At 38.1% G+C, this 18,746-nt stretch overlaps 1 protein-coding gene across 1 annotated transcript in view; it reads right to left on the bottom strand.

Moving 5' to 3' along the window:
- The window catches only part of LOC117400757 (protein FAM135B-like), a 107,830-nt gene that overhangs the window by 41,443 nt on the left and 47,641 nt on the right, over nucleotides 1-18,746 (bottom strand). The window contains exons 4-7 of the mRNA XM_059021291.1: nucleotides 15,245-15,399; nucleotides 9,584-9,654; nucleotides 7,497-7,670; nucleotides 4,190-4,316 (exon numbers count right to left, since the gene is read on the bottom strand). Of these exons, the coding sequence (XP_058877274.1) occupies nucleotides 4,190-4,316; nucleotides 7,497-7,670; nucleotides 9,584-9,654; nucleotides 15,245-15,399 (527 nt within the window). The remainder of the gene's footprint in view (nucleotides 1-4,189; nucleotides 4,317-7,496; nucleotides 7,671-9,583; nucleotides 9,655-15,244; nucleotides 15,400-18,746) is intronic.

Raw genomic sequence — 18,746 nt, 5'->3', positions numbered from 1 at the left:
TACATATTTTCAGTTGGGCCATGGCATATCCTGTATATATATATACATATTTTCAGTTGGGCCATGGCATATCCTCTGTGAGTTTACAAATACTCACTGAAGGACATCATTCACTTACAAACGTAACCACTGTCATTTAGTTTTATTTCAATGTGGAATGCCTCACTGAGCAATAAGCTGCCAGAAAGACAGGACAGTAAATACATAACAAAGCTGAAGAAAGCAAGGTTGCCTGACACAGTCAAGCCAGGAAGTAATTCACTTAATCAAAACAGAAAACAAAAACAACTACTGTACATTTTAACAACTGTATTTAAAATATATATATATATATATATATATATATATATATATATATATATATATATATATATACAGTGCCTTGCGAAAGTATTTGGCCCCCTTGAACTTTGCGACCTTTTGCTACATTTCAGGCTTCAAACATAAAGATATGAAACTGTAATTTTTTGTGAAGAATCAACAACAAGTGGGACACAATCATGAAGTGGAACGAAATTTATTGGATATTTCAAACTTTTTTAACAAATAAAAAACTGAAAAATTGGGCGTGCAAAATTATTCAGTCCCCTTAAGTTAATACTTTGTAGCGCCACCTTTTGCTGCGATTACAGCTGTAAGTCGCTTGGGGTATGTCTCTATCAGTTTTGCACATCGAGAGACTGAAATTTTTGCCCATTCCTCCTTGCAAAACAGCTCGAGCTCAGTGAGGTTGGATGGAGAGCATTTGTGAACAGCAGTTTTCAGTTCTTTCCACAGATTCTCGATTGGATTCAGGTCTGGACTTTGACTTGGCCATTCTAACACCTGGATATGTTTATTTGTGAACCATTCCATTGTAGATTTTGCTTTATGTTTTGGATCATTGTCTTGTTGGAAGACAAATCTCCGTCCCAGTCTCAGGTCTTTTGCAGACTCCATCAGGTTTTCTTCCAGAATGGTCCTGTATTTGGCTCCATCCATCTTCCCATCAATTTTAACCATCTTCCCTGTCCCTGCTGAAGAAAAGCAGGCCCAAACCATGATGCTGCCACCACCATGTTTGACAGTGGGGATGGTGTGTTCAGGGTGATGAGCTGTGTTGCTTTTACGCCAAACATAACGTTTTGCATTGTTGCCAAAAAGTTCGATTTTGGTTTCATCTGACCAGAGCACCTTCTTCCACATGTTTGGTGTGTCTCCCAGGTGGCTTGTGGCAAACTGTAAACGACACTTTTTATGGATATCTTTAAGAAATGGCTTTCTTCTTGCCACTCTTCCATAAAGGCCAGATTTGTGCAGTATACGACTGATTGTTGTCCTATGGACAGAGTCTCCCACCTCAGCTGTAGATCTCTGCAGTTCATCCAGAGTGATCATGGGCCTCTTGGCTGCATCTCTGATCAGTCTTCTCCTTGTATGAGCTGAAAGTTTAGAGGGACGGCCAGGTCTTGGTAGATTTGCAGTGGTCTGATACTCCTTCCATTTCAATATTATCGCTTGCACAGTGCTCCTTGGGATGTTTAAAGCTTGGGAAATCTTTTTGTATCCAAATCCGGCTTTAAACTTCTCCACAACAGTATCTCGGACCTGCCTGGTGTGTTCCTTGTTCTTCATGATGCTCTCTGCGCTTTAAACGGACCTCTGAGACTATCACAGTGCAGGTGCATTTATACGGAGACTTGATTACACACAGGTGGATTCTATTTATCATCATTAGTCATTTAGGTCAACATTGGATCATTCAGAGATCCTCACTGAACTTCTGGAGAGAGTTTGCTGCACTGAAAGTAAAGGGGCTGAATAATTTTGCACGCCCAATTTTTCAGTTTTTTATTTGTTAAAAAAGTTTGAAATATCCAATAAATTTCGTTCCACTTCATGATTGTGTCCCACTTGTTGTTGATTCTTCACAAAAAATTACAGTTTCATATCTTTATGTTTGAAGCCTGAAATGTGGCAAAAGGTCGCAAAGTTCAAGGGGGCCGAATACTTTCGCAAGGCACTGTATATATATAAAAATAAACCCGGCCCACTAACACAAATCTACAAGTCAGTGCCGTAACATGACCCGACAGCAAACGCCTTATAAACTATATATGCATCTTCCACCTACAATACAATAGTGCCTCAACGTTATTGAAACTAGAAGTACAGCACACAATATAATGAAGTGCTTGAGTGTCTTCCGTTTTATATTACTTATACCTCTCCATCACAAAAAACACCTACAATCCCCAAATAACTAGGGGGAAAGAAATAATGTGTTGTCTTATATGATTGATCTCATCATGCTTAACTGATCTCATCATACTTTACCACGTACTGTAGAACAAGCACCGTCCCCATCAAATAATTAATATTATTAATAAATAATAATAAATCTTGCACAATAATAATCAAAATGATACACTGCACTTTATTATTATTTTTTGTATCATTAAATATACATTAACGTTCTGTCTGGTCACTTTCTGTATGAAAATCAGGGCCTGAAATGCAACTATAACACTTCTGGTGCTAGCCCTACACATCATTAGTTTCTGAGTACGAGAATAGTAATGTGATTTTTAAATCTTTGTTTTACTACTACCAGACTGGCTAGGTTTTTACCTAAATCATACATTATTGGTAAGTAACGAAAATTCATATGCAAATAAGGTGAATGAAACTAAATTAGGTGTACATGTGTTAAAAAAAAACAGATCACGGCTGGCACTGTGAAAGTTAAAAATGAAATCAATATACCTACAGTATATATACAAAGCAAATCACCAAGATACAAGTGCCCAATGGGGTTATTCCAGATGTGGTGCTTTTTTGAAGGATGTGGAAGGAGCCAGTACTCTGTAACACTTGCTTACAGGGTCATTAACAGGCTGCTTCATGGATGTGATCCGGGCCCTTTAAAACATCACACTTCTTTTGCTTAACTGCTCATGCAGTTGTGTGCAAAGACAATGTCCGGTCAGCAGGAAACTCCCAAACATGGTTTTCACAACTCAGATTTCGTTTGGAGAAAACCTTTTAAATATGTGCATACATTTTTATTTTTTTAGGTTTTACAGTCTTTATTTTAATCCAGCTATTTTTTTCTGCTTGTTAGTGATTTATAGACCCACTTATTAACTACAGTATACATAATACAAATACAGTCAAATGAGGTTCACGTAAAATCAGGTTTACAAATTGTGTGGCAGATCTCTTGAAATCATTAAAATAGACTACATTGTCTAACTAGTTTCCTCATGCTATTCAGATAAAGCGTAGAAAATGTAACCAGCAGAGCCCATACTGAGGTAATTATTACTCTACTTACAGTACACAGGCCTAACCTTGCAAGGGCAACCAACAGAAAGCCACAGCCACAACTTGTTGTAGTTACCCTGCAGTAATCCTAGTGGGGCACAGGAAGGAATGTCCTATAAACTATAAACTATTTTTCTACGACCATGAGTGTGTCATGAATGTACTCGCCAGATCTAAGTATGCACAAGCAAACTTATTTAATTTGTAATTCTAATTATAGCATATTTCAAGGACACAGAACAACACTCTTGCACAGCTTATCAACAGCCACTACAATACTCAAAATACATTGTACCAGAATAAAAATAGTCTAACAATTACTAAAACAATTAGCCTAATTTTAATTTTATACTTTAAAAACTTTATACATTTCTAAAAGCTGTACATGAATGTAACACCAACCTCATATTTTGTTTGAATGGAATAACTTACGAGATGTGCCTCAGATAACATCCATTATTACTGAAGTGGTATCCAGGGGGAAAAAAGTGTTCGGTAACCCCAGTGCAGATCATTTATTATCTTACCAAAATGACTTCCCGAGGTTGGCTTGGTACTGCTCTGTTATTTTCAAGGGGCTACATAACTAATAAAAGTACAGTTCTATAATTATCATCCAGGTTTGCTGCAAGGCCTGTTATCATGCTGAGGCACGCGGGATGCCTGATTACGAATCTATGTTAAAGCTGTGGTGTGTTATTGATTTTACACCTCCCACATTACCTCAGTTAGAAATGAAAGGCACAAAAAGGAAGAAGGAAGCATACCAACTAATAACAGCACAGTTTACAAAATGTGACATTTGTCGTCTTTTCGAAGTAATTCATAAAGGCAGTTAAATGTGTGGCATCAATGACAGGCCTCCATGTATGCTAAGGCTTACCTCTGTTATAACAGGTTTGCAGTATCCAGCCCCAAACATTAGGTTCTCTAAAGACATGGTGGTCTGATCTGCTCCATTTTCGACAGAACCTTTCCCCAGCAATGAGCCCTTTCCTGAACGAGTGAAACTGTGGGAAGAGATAGACAGAGGCAACAATGATTCTCTTCAAGCAATAACAACCTTCTAATGCATTGAACTGTAGATGCATCATATTCCCTCCGCATTTTAAAATCAATGTCATGTAGTAAGGGAATTCTGCAGTGGCAGCAGGAGAACAATGCCCTCATGTAGTGACAGATACTGTCCTACTGTATTTGCAAGGTGGCACAAAAATCTACTGTGCTCAGAGATTTCTTAACCTCTCCACTCTCTAATTCATTTTAATACTTCTTAGGCCAGTGTATTTTTCCTTACTGGTGTTTTTTTAATAGGCTTTCAGATAACAATCATATTAAAAGCTTACAAACAAATATTTTATTACACCGTAACTAACGGTGGTTTTGCTTGACTGGCAGGTGTTCCTGTATGCAGGACTGCCAGGAAACAACTGCCTCAGAGGTTATACATCTATGGGCTTCTGTGAAGAGCTCCCTGAAGGAATAAGGGGTGTTAATCATTGAGGAATGGTCATGTATCCCTCAAGAACAATTGAAACACCTTATAGACAGGTCTCCAGTTGGTGGCCCATGGGAGCCTTACACCCTATTGAAAGTGCTATTGCAGGTATTCTCCCTGTAGGTAACATAACAACTCTGTTCTAGAGAACAGGGACACTGTCTTAGCTGCTGATTCTCATTCTCTCTCCTTATGTGCCAACAGTGTGTAAGATTTCGTAACATACTAGTACAAAACAACAAGTTTGTTTAAACACACTGGGCCAATATTCATAAAACTTACCGTCTCCTTTATTGTGCCAATAACAGTGTTTAACATGACAGTATTTCATTGAGTGATGCATAAACACCATTTACCATCAAAAAACATCACTCTCATGAACCTCTCCCAGATGAGGCACACCACCCCGGGGTGAAGCATATTATTCGTCTGATTCATAAATCTGTGTTGTGCTGTTAATTGACCCTTACCGGCATCATAATTAACACGTGCCTCAGACCAGACGGAGAATGAGATGTGTATTAACGGTATAACTTCCTAGTATAATTTCTGCATTTAGGAACATGTACTTAAGCCAATAATAATAAAAAAGTCTGTGTTTAATTATCCAATAATTACGTAATTTAAATATTTCGTTATTTGTAACGCATACATTAAATTGCAATGTTAACTTGTCTGATCAGAATAGGCTACTTACTGGTTGGAAAACATAAATCACATTTTCTATTCGTTGCACTAAGAAAATGGAAGGCTTCGGTGTGCTTGTGTGGACGTACGTCAAGAGGAGGGAGATAATCTTGGAACATGATCCAGAAGAGTGAGAAGACCCTGCAGATTTAAGCTGCGACTTGCTCTGTATTATTCTGATGATGTGATTCGTAGCAGGTATCAGTTTAACAGGAGCACAATTATTCACCTTTTTGGAGAACCAACATGTACTGAAGAGTTGAACTGCTAGAAACCAGGCTTTCTCCATATTAATGCGTTTTAACTCGATGCATGATTAGGATTCTGATGTTGGCGAGTTTTGCAGGTAAAAAAAAAATCACTATTTTTTGTTCCTACAGTATATTCATCACTGCCGCGCACAGAAAGCTAGTAGGCTACTTAGCTTTACATAGTTTTCATAGCATTCCATCTACCGATAGAGGCAGCTCAAGTAATTTTAAAGTAAATTCTATTTTATTACACCCCCCAACATGTACGTGTGTTTACTATTTACAGCTATAGCCAAACATTTTAGAATGAACTAATTTTGCTTCATAAAGTCGAATGAAACCTCCTGAATAATGTTACGTTAACATATGGAATTACATACCGCTTTTTATTTTTCCAAATATGAAAAATGTGACATTTCTACTATAGTACTACTATTATGGCTTCCGGGAGAGTTTCGCGGTATAATGTTGTAGTTTCTTTGATTACATGATGTTAAACAAAATATGTAAATGATGTCCATACAAATCATATAGTTTTTTTTAATTAAAAAAGCATATACTGCACCTACCCAAACCTCTCACTCGCACACAGTGGGTGGGTGTGCAATTATTATAACTTTTAAAACTGACATCTCGATATTTCGGACAACCTGCCTATCTCCAGACATCCCATAACCATGGCAGCAGTGTGGAGTAGTGGTTAGGGCTCTGGACTCTTGACCGGAGGGTTGTGGGTTCAATCCCCAGTGGGGGACACTGCTGTTGTACCCTTGAGCAAGGTACTTTACCTAGATTGCTCCAGTAAAAACCCAACTGTATAAATGGGTAACTGTATGTAAAAATAATGTGATATCTGTATAATGTGAAATAATGTATAATGTGATATCTTGTAACAATTGTAAGTCGCCCTGGATAAGGGCGTCTGCTAAGAAATAAATAATAATAATAATAACGTGACGGTGTAAACAGACGGGGTATGCCACTGACGTCTTAAGTAGGGAACACGGCTCATTGGTACACCCCTGACAATTGGTTAGATAAAATCTCTCGGTAACAATCCGTGACGGTAAATCACATCTAATCCCATTACTGGCTGGTAAAATACCCAGGCAGTCATTTTATAAATCGCATGTTAAATACTGCTCAGTATTTTTTTTTTTTAATGCCCGGATAATAGCATCCTCTTTTATGAATATGCCCACTGCCTCTTTCTAGTATTGGAGGGACGCAGTTTCAGTCATGTTGGGAAGTTTAAAATACAGGGTGCATAAGAAACTGCAATGCCTAATCAGAGGGGGGGGGGGTTCAGTAATATTTTTTTAGAAATGAGGTCCTTCTTGAAAACATGTTGGCTGTGCCAACTTAATAAGGTTTTCCTGGTGTGTGTAAAATTGAGATGAGACATTTAAAATAAAATAAACTCTCCAGCTGCCACCAGGTTTTTATACCCTATCCGAAATGTATATTTTATCACTGTACCAAAGTGTTTTCTCTTAGATTACAGCAACAATGTATTGTTATGTGTTTGTAAGGCACAAAGATTGTAAGTGCAATTGCCATTTTCACTGTGGCACGGGAGGAGCACCAACATTCTACCTGCATGGTAATCAAAAGGTTAAGTTTATTGTTTACTAATGTTGATTTAATGTACTGATAACAAACTAGAGTTTCGATTTTATTGTAGAAGTTAATTGTTTTTTGTGATTTGCTGTATTCAGGCCATGAACTATGCTTCTTTTTATCTTGTACACTACCTGATTAATGGTTGGTGTAAGGCAACCAGCGAAGCATGTATGGTGACGGATATGACTGAGAGGTGGAAGTAGTCAAACATGACAGGAACATGGTGGTGCAGGCCTCGTCGTGGGTGGAAGTGAAGGCCAAGAGTCCGACTGCTTATCATGGGAACTGTAGCAATGTCGCTCAGCCTGAAAAAAGAAAGATTAGAAAAATGTGTAAACATGTTGTTCAAATCTGTGCATCAGATATTTTAAGTTTTAAAATACCGCTTTCAGCAGTTAAAAGGTGTTTCTCAAAGCGAATCAGTATGAATCACACCTGAAGTAGTTATTATATTATTGTTGGAATTTCAACAGAGCAGCAGTGCACGTTGAGTTTCCCTTCTGTGCTGTTATTTGATTTGATAAAGATGCCTCAGCACATCAAAAATTAATAAAGGAAAATATCTGTCATTAAGCCCATGAAAGTATATTTTGAGATAAATGTTAACCTAGTAATCATAAACCTGGACGACAACTAGGTGTGCGTGGATGCTAGCTGGGGTCAAGTCTAAACATCCATCAGCAAAAATCACTTTTAAAGATCTTTAAGATTTAGGGGCAGGTGTACTAAAGTGTTGTGCCTGTCACAATAGTCGCAAACCAGTAGCAAACGAGGCGAATGTCTTGGGTGAAATGTACCAAACAAGCGCAATGCTATTGGTGACTTTTTAGGGAATGCTTTGCGGCAGCAGTTTCTGTTTGCGGTTCAAGCATAGATTAACATGTAATTCTGGGTGTCCCTGCATAAATTCACAAAAGGGAGCGGAGATAGTGCAAATGAGGGTTCTCAAATATTATAATGAGATGTAGGAAAGCAGTTCCCAATTGCGACACTTACAATCACATCAATATGTTAAGAACTTTTGAAAGCATGGTTTAAACAGCTACAATTGTTGCTAGCATTTCCCAATCTGCTTTTTGTCGTGCATTGTCAGTTGTGCTCATTCTGAGCATCTATATAAGAATGGGAAACACACCTATTCTATTAGTGTGCAGGTGGTTTGTAATTGTGCACAATTTAGCATTGCACCCCTGACTAACTTCAATAAAAACAGACAGTATACATTTGACTTATAGGCTACTAATGATAATATGATTTAGTGGTATAATGTAAAGTTTGTTGCTGATCCCTTGAAATTCGTATTAACGAGAATTGACTGTCCTCCTGTAAGTATCATAACTTGTCAGTGCAGCTCCATGATCTATTTTGTGTTAATTGTCTAGGCTGCCAGACTAATAATAATAACAATAATAAAAAACTGAGCTAAAATCATTTAGTTTCAATTTTAAAATAATCTTTTATTCGCATTGTACACCAATGTGTAAAATGCAGCAGCATTATTTATTTTGTGTACAAAAGTGCGCTAGGTGTTCATTTGATTTTACTACTGTACTCTATACTGTATAGGTGTAATGTACAGATTTATATTTTTGTTCATTATGTAATGTATAACCTTTAAGCGCAATGATTTATACATTTGAAATACATTGAGCACTATAGATTTATGTGTGTGCAATGTTATTGTATTTTTTATAACCTGAATTATATATACTGTACATATATATATATATATATATATATATATATATATATATATATATATATATAAACAGTATTGAAATTGATAAAATGAAAGCAGAACAGAATGCATTGTACAGATGATGTTTACATTTAACACAAACAATGTTATTTTGATTCTTGTCCTTGCATGTATAGACGTTATCCTTCGGGCACCCTCTGCTGCAGCAAACCACAACTCAACTCCTGCTATTTATTTGAACAATGTCGCCCGACTCTCGCAATAGAGATCTCACTAAGAAGACACAACAAATATTTAAATGAGTATATTGCGGCTTGTTTCATTAACATATTTTCTCTTAGTAATTGCAACAAAATGTATACTTTGCTAAGATTTGCAACATAAATGCAAATTGCAGTATGTTTGCATTGCGACTGTCCCACCTTAGTACACCTATCCCTTAGTGTTTGTTTGAAACATAATTAGTAAAACTTCCCTGTGAGCGATGTTATTTGTATTTTGGGATTAAGAAATACTCACTGTTGCTCAGTGTCAGTGAAATGCAGGTCCAGCTTGAGCTGAAAATCCACTTCACTCAGGGCTTCTTCCACCTGCAAACAGAATGGAAGAGGTGACTGCTCTCTATCATGATAGCACCTCCCAAGGCCAATTACCATATACATGAAAACGACCACGATAGCACCTCCCAAGGACAATTACCATATACATGAAAACGACCACGATAGCACCTCCCAAGGACAATTACCAGATACATGAAAACGACCACGATAGCACCTCCCAAGGACAATTACCAGAAACATGAAAACGACCACGATAGCACCTCCCAAGGACAATTACCAGATACATGAAAACGACCACGATAGCACCTCCCAAGGACAATTACCAGATACATGAAAACGACCACGATAGCACCTCCCAAGGACAATTACCAGATACATGAAAACGACCACGATAGCACCTCCCAAGGACAATTACCAGATACATGAAAACAACCACGATAGCACCTCCCAAGGACAATTACCATATACATGAAAACGACCACGATAGCACCTCCCAAGGACAATTACCAGATACATGAAAACGACCACGATAGCACCTCCCAAGGACAATTACCAGATACATGAAAACAACCATTTACTAATGTGGAACGGACATGCAGGGAAAAGAAAACACATCCTTATTATCATGACTGACAAAATAAAACTAAAAAATAACAAAACTAAAACAATAAGCACATTAATAATGCACACTATCTGTTCATTCTACAAAACCAGAAAGAAACCATGGGCCACTATCAACTTACAAGTTACTTAAAGAATGATACACTGCTTTCTTTACCAGCAAACTGGAAACATATCATGCAGAGGAAACTTAGGCTGCGTTCACACCAGGTCCGTTTCAAACAGACTCAGTCTGGTTTGAAACAGCGTATCAATGTGCTTGCTGTTTACACTTATCTGAGAGCAAAGGGACCAGGTTTGATTGCATGCGAGCTGAAGTTAGTTTTTTTGGTCCTTTTCCTTTTTTTTTCAGGACCGAGTTTGTTTGTGTTCACAATGCAGTTTTCAAGTGCACTCAATTCGTTATATAGTGTGTGAACCGGACGTTTACAATATCCTGCAAGGCATATTGAAAGATGGCAGCTATTGATGTATTGCTCCGGTTTTTAATATAGCATTGTCACAAAGACGGCCAGAGTGGGTGGCGTCAGACCGGAAGCAGGAAGGAATTCAGACACAGACAGACAGTGATGGTGATGAGCTGAGTGCAATGGCTGCACTCAGCGTTTATTAACAAATAAAAAGGTTCTAAATGGTACACAAAACACAGGACACGGCACTTGTAGCCAAAATAAAAAGACAGACAAAACGGACTAACAATAAACAAACGGTGCACGGAGAGACAAACAAACACGGTGAGAACAAACACTTTACGTTTACTTTTAATGATTTTAACTCTCCTCTCTCTCTCTCTCTCTCTCACCCGTTCTCCTCTTCCGAACACCTAACCCCGAGTGACAGAAACGTGCATCTATATATACTGTTGTGCTGGGATTCAATTACTAATTAATTACTCACTTGAATCCCAGCACGTGAATTCATTACGTGAAACCCCGTGTTCACATATTATATTTTAAATGCACGTGCGTGATGTGCAATCCCATGCCTAAATACAAATATAGAATTTAAATACACGTGAAACACAGACCCGTTTATATCCCGTGTACCAATGACTATACACCAACATTAACATACGCACGCATACATACATACACAGAACACACAAATGCACACAGGGGCGGGGCACTTTGCCACAAGCATGTTTTAAATTATTAGAAGAAAGCACTGGGAAGGGAAAGCACTTCACTAATTTAATTAATACATTTCCTGAATGCCTACAGTAGGAGAATGGATACATGTGTAAGAAATAAAGAAATTGCAATATTAAACAAAGTCATTTGAGAAAAGTGAATATATATATATATATATATATATATATATATATATATATATATATATATATATATATATATATATATATATATATATATGTATATTACTATTACGAGTTTTGTCCAGTTCAGCTTGGATTTTGGTGTCCGTTATGGCTGTTTTCCTAAATAAATGTTTATGCTTCCAGACAAAAACAATAATGATTATCAGTGCTGAAGACCAGAAATGTAAGATAAGGAAGCTTTACAATCTCTGTGCCCCTCATATGCAAGGGCGACTTGCAATTGTTACAGGATATCACATTATACATTATTTCACATTATACAGATATCACATTATTTTTTACATACAATTATCCATTTATGCAGTTGGGTTTTTACTGGAGCAATCTAGGTAAAATACCTTGCTCAAGGGTACAACAGCAGTGTCCCCCACATGGTATTGAACCCACAACCCTCCGGTCAAGAGTCCAGAGCCCTAACCACTACTCCACATTGCTGCCCTTTATGTAACTTTATGTAGGCTTTTTTTCTTTGCTGATCACAGCTGGGCATGAGGCTTGTTAAACGGTGTATGCCTTTATTGCCAGAAATCACATGCAAGTGATAAAAATTAAATCTCACTGTTGTTAATGATCATTTTAATTAACATTCAAATACAGTATCTGCAGGAACATAGAAAACAAAATGATGCAATATGGATCACAGACATAAAAACAGCTTCAGTCCCAGGCAGTAAAGTACAAAAGGATTAGCAAGTGCATAATATAGCATCCACTGAGGTTAATGGGTCGTTTACCAGAAAGTCCAGCAGCTAATATATACAATAGCAGCAAAATTATATGGCGACCTGGCCTTTTAACTCCAGTCGTAATTTTATTTGTAAAGCAATAGTAAGCTACATAAACACAAGTTCTGCAAGACGTATGTAATTGTAAAAACATATATAAATATTGCAATCTTTCGTGCTTTAACTGTATAATTCCATCTATCTTTCTCACTGAAACTGCCATTTCGTATGATCATCAAGCGATCGCAATAGACAGTACACGTCACAATGCTCTTCCCTGGGCTGATGAGTATAAATTCAGATGCATGTAGTACCGCCAGCCCTGGATGTATATAAAGGTAAATATACAGAACGTTTAAATCAGGCTACAATAATAAAACATATTAAAAATGCCAGCAATATCAATCAATCAAAAACTCAAAGGGTGACGTGACACTCCGGAGGGCAGCTGACACTGGACTGCCATTCTGTATGCTTTATTATTGCTGTTGTTACCACTACAACAATTACTTAAATTGCTTATGAGAGCCACAGAGATTGTGAAGCTTCCTTATCTTGCATTTCTGGAACAGGGAGCTGCCTTCAGCACCACAAGTGATATTTATTATTGTTTTTGTCTGGAAAGATGTATTTAGGAAAGCTCATGTTAATATGTAATGCATGGGGAGGCAGTAATACTTTGATGTATGATATAAGACAATCTGAGCAGTTTTACTGCCTCATCTGGGTACTTTTGTCTCAGACTCGGTACGGCTCGTTTACCAAGCGGACTTCGTTGTTCACATTTAACACCAAACGTACCGAACCGTACTAAGTGCGGACCAAACCCTCTAAACGGACCCAGTGTGAACACAGCCTTAATGACTACAATTTAAATACATAATGGTGTCCATATATTCATATGTGCTACACTACTGGGATAGAACGAAAAGAAATTATTATATTATTTATTTTGCCCCAAATTGTAGACTTTAATGTGACTTAAAAATGTAAGATTCACGCAATCTTCCCAACTCAAGATACTAGATACTATTTGTTTCAGAGATGATTTTAATGTATGAACACATCAGAAACAGAGAGCTCAGATTAGCTCTGAGTAACGTATGTTTTGGATTGCCATTTCCTAATATACCAGTAGAAGGATGAATTCAAACACAGTTGTTCACTGTCAGTGTCATAAATGCTTAGTCTCCTTTACGTTGGTGATCAAGGTCTAGCCTTGAACCCTTGCAGTATGACATTGTCCCAGGCCTGCAACAATCCAGTCTGAGCATACTGTACCATTTTACAGCTTTAAATTGAATTACCCTCAGTTGCATTTGCATGTCATAGATTTCCAATAAAACTATAGGGCTGTTATGCCTTTGAGGTATGTAAAACTTTTGAACTTGGGTTTTACAGCAAGTATACATTTCTGTGAGGTTTATTTATTTATTTATTTTCCCAGATGCTCCAGGAATGCAGATTTGAGGCAAAAAAATAAAATAAAATATTAAATTGTTCCAGTATCAGCTGTTTCTGGCAGACAAGTATGCGTCAGTATCAAGAGTATATAAAAGGAACCAATGTAGAGCAAACCAGCCACTTATTTCTAATAGGGAAGACTGTGGGTAACTCCCACGAACTGCTTACAGATTAGTGATTTAGACACAAATGAGCAAAACTCAGTTTATTGCTTATGTAATGTGATTACAGAATAAATTGACATAATAACAGATGCAGCTGCAGTTTTTAAATCTAATAATATCTGGGAGGAAACTCTGACTGCCGCTATACTAACTTTAACAGCAGTCTATCGTTCATATCGTTTCTGGTGCTTACTGATAGACAGGAGGATTTTACCCCAACACACAGGATATTTACAGAAGTAAACGCTGGATTAAAATCAAATGCAAGTGGTCAAGCACGTATTAAAAAGCATTTATTTCCAGGAGCAGTGCTAACCCTGTGACTGGCTTGTGCATGTGAATAAGGATGATCTGGAGAGGTCAATTGTCTAGTGTATATTCACTAAAAGACAGAGACACTTCTGAAACTGTGAATTATAAATGTGCACTGCGCAAACTGCTGCTGTTTTGTTACAGATAATAACTAAAATCTTAAGGATAGTTACGGGGATGTTGGGGGTCTTGGTTTTGGCCTCTTATCGAATATGGCTGACTTGCAGGCATCTTAGCTTTTTTTCTAGTAGTTAGTAGAGCAGTGTATCTGAATGTCACTGTACTGTTTCTTTTTTTATTGCTATGGCTTTTATTACTTTGATGAAAAAGAAAAATGTTGACCTTCCAAAGTAAGAAGAGCTTGCGTTAATTTCATTTGGACGGCCAGATCTGTCTGGGAAAGTCCAGACTCATCACTGTTGCAGGGAAGCACCTCCCTGTCAAGGTTAATCAATTCATGTACTCTATGGTTTGGATAAGTAAGACACTTTGAGTGCATTATGGAGTCATGCCCATAGAAGTACTTTTAACATAATTGATCAATCTAGTAGATTTATAAATAAACACTGACACTTCCAGCAGTTTATTACTTAAGTACGTTCATGTAAAACCTTAGCACTATAAAAAAAAAGAAAAAAAATCCTAGATTCATCAAACTAACGAATGAGTTTGGACATACATAAATAGCTGCTTGTACTTGAATTGAACCAAAAAAACAAAATACTAGTCATAAACAGTAACTGTCCCTCGGATGAGACGTAAAACCGAGGTCCTATTGTACGTGACTCTGCAGAGGCAGTTGTGATGCATTGTTCACCCCCAAGTCTCTGTAAGTCGCTTTGGATAAAAGTGTCTGCTAAAAGAGTTGATAAAAAAAAAATATCATAGCCGACTTGCATCCCTAGTCGCATATCTTATAAAATTGCAAATCGCATCTCCTGCCAGGGAAGGCAATAGAATGTGCAATAAGGTGTTATAGTAGGTTATGTATTACTTGCCTTTTCTCCATCCAGGAGCAAGTGGACCCTGAAGTTCATTGGATCATTGACAGCGATCTCTTCATTCCTGTACAGGATCTGGAATATCCTGCTGAACACTGTATTGTCATGAACACAGGCAGCAGCAGTGGAGCTGGAGTCCCCTGCAGATTCCCCTGCAAAAATCAAACAAAAACAAATGAAAATGTAGTAGCAAAAGATTGTGTCCACAACACACTCCACCAAACAATGCCCCCCCCCCCCCCCCCCCCCCGATGCCTATTTAAAAATCAATTAGCATGAAGAACTGTCACAATGTCGCAATACAATAATGTTCATTTGGATCGTTAGGAAGATTCAATGGTGTTCACATCAGGAGGCAGTTGTTTACCGATTTCTTTGTAAAAATGTCAAAAGTTCAGCGATCAAGACAGACCATACATCAGGAGTCTAGAAACTCAAAGGGGTATTTTCAAATAAAAATAACCAGTTGCAGCATTTAAAACGTCTGTTTTTTTTATTTGGACCAGGATGTTGTTTCTTGTGTTATGCCACAGCTTTTCATGAGATACAAAGAATTATACAACATTTTTTAACAGTAGAATTTCACCTTGAAGCGCATGGTTTAATGGTTAGTATATGGTGTAGTTGTTCATAACAACCCCCCCCCCCCCCCCCCCATATTTAAACCATTTGGCTGAAGGGCCTTGTTTGTGTGTATTTTAAAAATGCTAATTTGAATATGCTGTTCTCTATTCAGTGATACCAGGATTTTTAATAAGCTCACCACAGTCAATCATTGTGTATTTATTCATATTACAGATTGCTGTAAAGTACAGTAGGTAACTGTGTGCTGTTATTCTGGCAAAGCAGTAACTCTTTTACAGCAGGTGAACTTAACTTGACCAGGTCAATATTGTCTGCAGGCTCTTTAAGTATGCATTCAGTTGTCAATGTGCAATGAAGGGAATCATTAATGTTTCTCTATAATACATCTTCGTAAATCATATAGAAACGTGCAGCAGTTATGCAGAGGACCCAACATCCTATAATAAGCTAGACCCATGCTTTTTCAAAACACTGGCATTCATTCCAACTCCAGCAGGCTGTGATCTCCCCTGAACCCATCCTCTCAGGGTTTCATACATAGCCAGCCACATCTTCCCTTATTCAAAGGGCAGCAGCAAAACTAAACAAATCTATGGAATGAAACTGAGGAGGCAGGCCTACAGAGTACATGGACTCTGACCTGGCACTGGTTTAAATATAGATATAGATATTAAAAATCATTATGTGTGCCGGAGAATAAAGAGAGCTTTATTTCCTGGGTTTATGTAATCTGCGGTTTTGCCCACTAGAGGCCACTGTTTTCCATAGATCTGTGTGTGTTTGAAAGGTACTTGTGTAACTGATAAGGGTGGTCAGGTGCTAATGGGTCCTGATCATGTGCTGATGGAACCTTGTTATCTTTAAAGGGCTGTTAAGATGACTGACACCTGGATAGAGGACGTTTGTCTGAGAGGCTGTTTGAGGGTTGTAAGGAGATGTGGAAGCGTGTTTATACATTGCCGAAGCCAAAATTCAATACAACAGTGAACGGGTATCATCTCTGCTTTGAAGGCCAGTGTTTACTGTGCGTAGTATCTGTCGTGGACACTGTGTATTTAACTGTATGTTTATTTCCTGTGTGGACTTACACTATTGGTTTTCATTTATCAGGGAAACAGCTTATCCGTTCTGACACCGACAATGATTGTGAAGTTTACAAGTGTCGAAGATCCCTCTGTGGGAAATTAATAAAACAAAGACCTGCAGTGCAACTGCATAACCTTGCTCCAGCCTGTTTATAAGGTATACCTCGGTCACACTGTTACAATGCATATATCGTGATGGAGTGCATGTTCCGGACAATAATAGGGAGGCTTTAGGGCCCTGGTGTGAGGGACATACACGCCATCTTATTAACGGTGCCTCTGTGTTAGACTGATTGTAAATGTGCTAATCCCTGCTCCAGCTAATTGTAGTTTGTCTAATTGGGTAAATGCGGTCAGTTGTAACGGATTAGGGTGAGGGAATAAAAAGCTCACAGTTAGTTTGTTCTCTGGTGGAGTGTGGAAAGAGAGTTGGGAGTGGATGGTGTGCTGGTAAAAGAGTGTTAAAGTGAAAAGTAATTTTGGTAAACGGACAAAGGTAATGGACCTGTAATAACGGAGCTTTGACGTGCGAGTGGGATTTGTTTGCGTAGTTTAAAACAGGGGAACAGGTTTACCCTGTCTGCGAAAGGTAGGGAAACATGTTCACTGTTTAAGTAGTGCCCAAAGAATGGCTAGGTTTTGTTTTGTTTCATTTGTTTATTTTGTTTTATGTGTCCCAATAAAACACGCTGCGGCGTTAAAACCAAAGCTACTGTGTACCATGTACTGTGTGCACTGGTCAGGAAAACGGGGTTCATACCATGTACTGTGTGTGGTCAGGAAAACGGGGTTCATACCATGTACTGTGTGTGGTCAGGAAAACGGGGTTCATACCATGTACTGTGTGTGGTCAGGAAAACGGGGTTCATACCATGTACTGTGTGTGGTCAGGAAAACGGGGTTCATACCATGTACTGTGTGTGGTCAGGAAAACGGGGTTCATACCATGTACTGTGTGTGGTCAGGAAAACGGGGTTCATACACCACTATATATATATATATATATATATATATATATATATACAGTGCCTTGCATAAGTATTCACCCCCCTTGGACTTTTCCACATTTTGTAGTGTTACAACCTGGAATTAAAATGGATTTAATTAGGATTTTTTGTCACTGATCTACACAAAATAGTCCATAATGTCGAAGTGGGGAAAAAAATCTACATATTTTTCAAAATTATTTACAAATAAAAAACTGAAAAGTCTTGATTGCATAAGTATTCACCCCCTTTGCTGTGACACCCCTAAATAAGCTCTGGTGCAACCAATTGCCTTCAGAAGTCACATAATTAGTTGAATGGAGTCCACCTGTGTGCAATTAAAGTGTCACATGAGCTCAGATTAAATACACCTGTTTCTGGAAGGACCCATTGTTTGTTAGAGAGCATATCTAAACAAACAGCATCATGAAGACCAAGGAGCTATCAAAACAAGTCTGGGATAAAGTTCTGGAGAAGCACCAGCAGTGTGGAGTAGTGGTTAGGGCTCTGGACTCTTGACCGGAGGGTAGTGGGTTCAATCCCAGGTGGGGGACACTGCTGCTGTACCCTTGAGCAAGGTACTTTACCTAGATTGCTCCAGCAAAAACCCAACTGTATAAATGGGTAATTGTATGTATAAAAATGTGTAAAAAATAATGTAATTGTATGTAAAAATAATGTGATATCTTGTAACAATTGTAAGTCGCCCTGGATAAGGGCGTCTGCTAAGAAATACATAATAATAATAATAATATGGCACAACCGCGACGTTGTCTAGAGAAGGCCGTCCACCAAAACTCAGTGACCAGGTAAGGAGGGCATTAGTCAGAGAAGCAACCAAGA

This window comes from Acipenser ruthenus, chromosome 4, assembly GCF_902713425.1.
Source record: "Acipenser ruthenus chromosome 4, fAciRut3.2 maternal haplotype, whole genome shotgun sequence".
NCBI lineage: Eukaryota > Metazoa > Chordata > Actinopteri > Acipenseriformes > Acipenseridae > Acipenser > Acipenser ruthenus.
The sequence above is the reverse complement of the archived record's forward strand: the minus strand, read 5'-3'. Positions and strand labels throughout refer to the sequence as shown.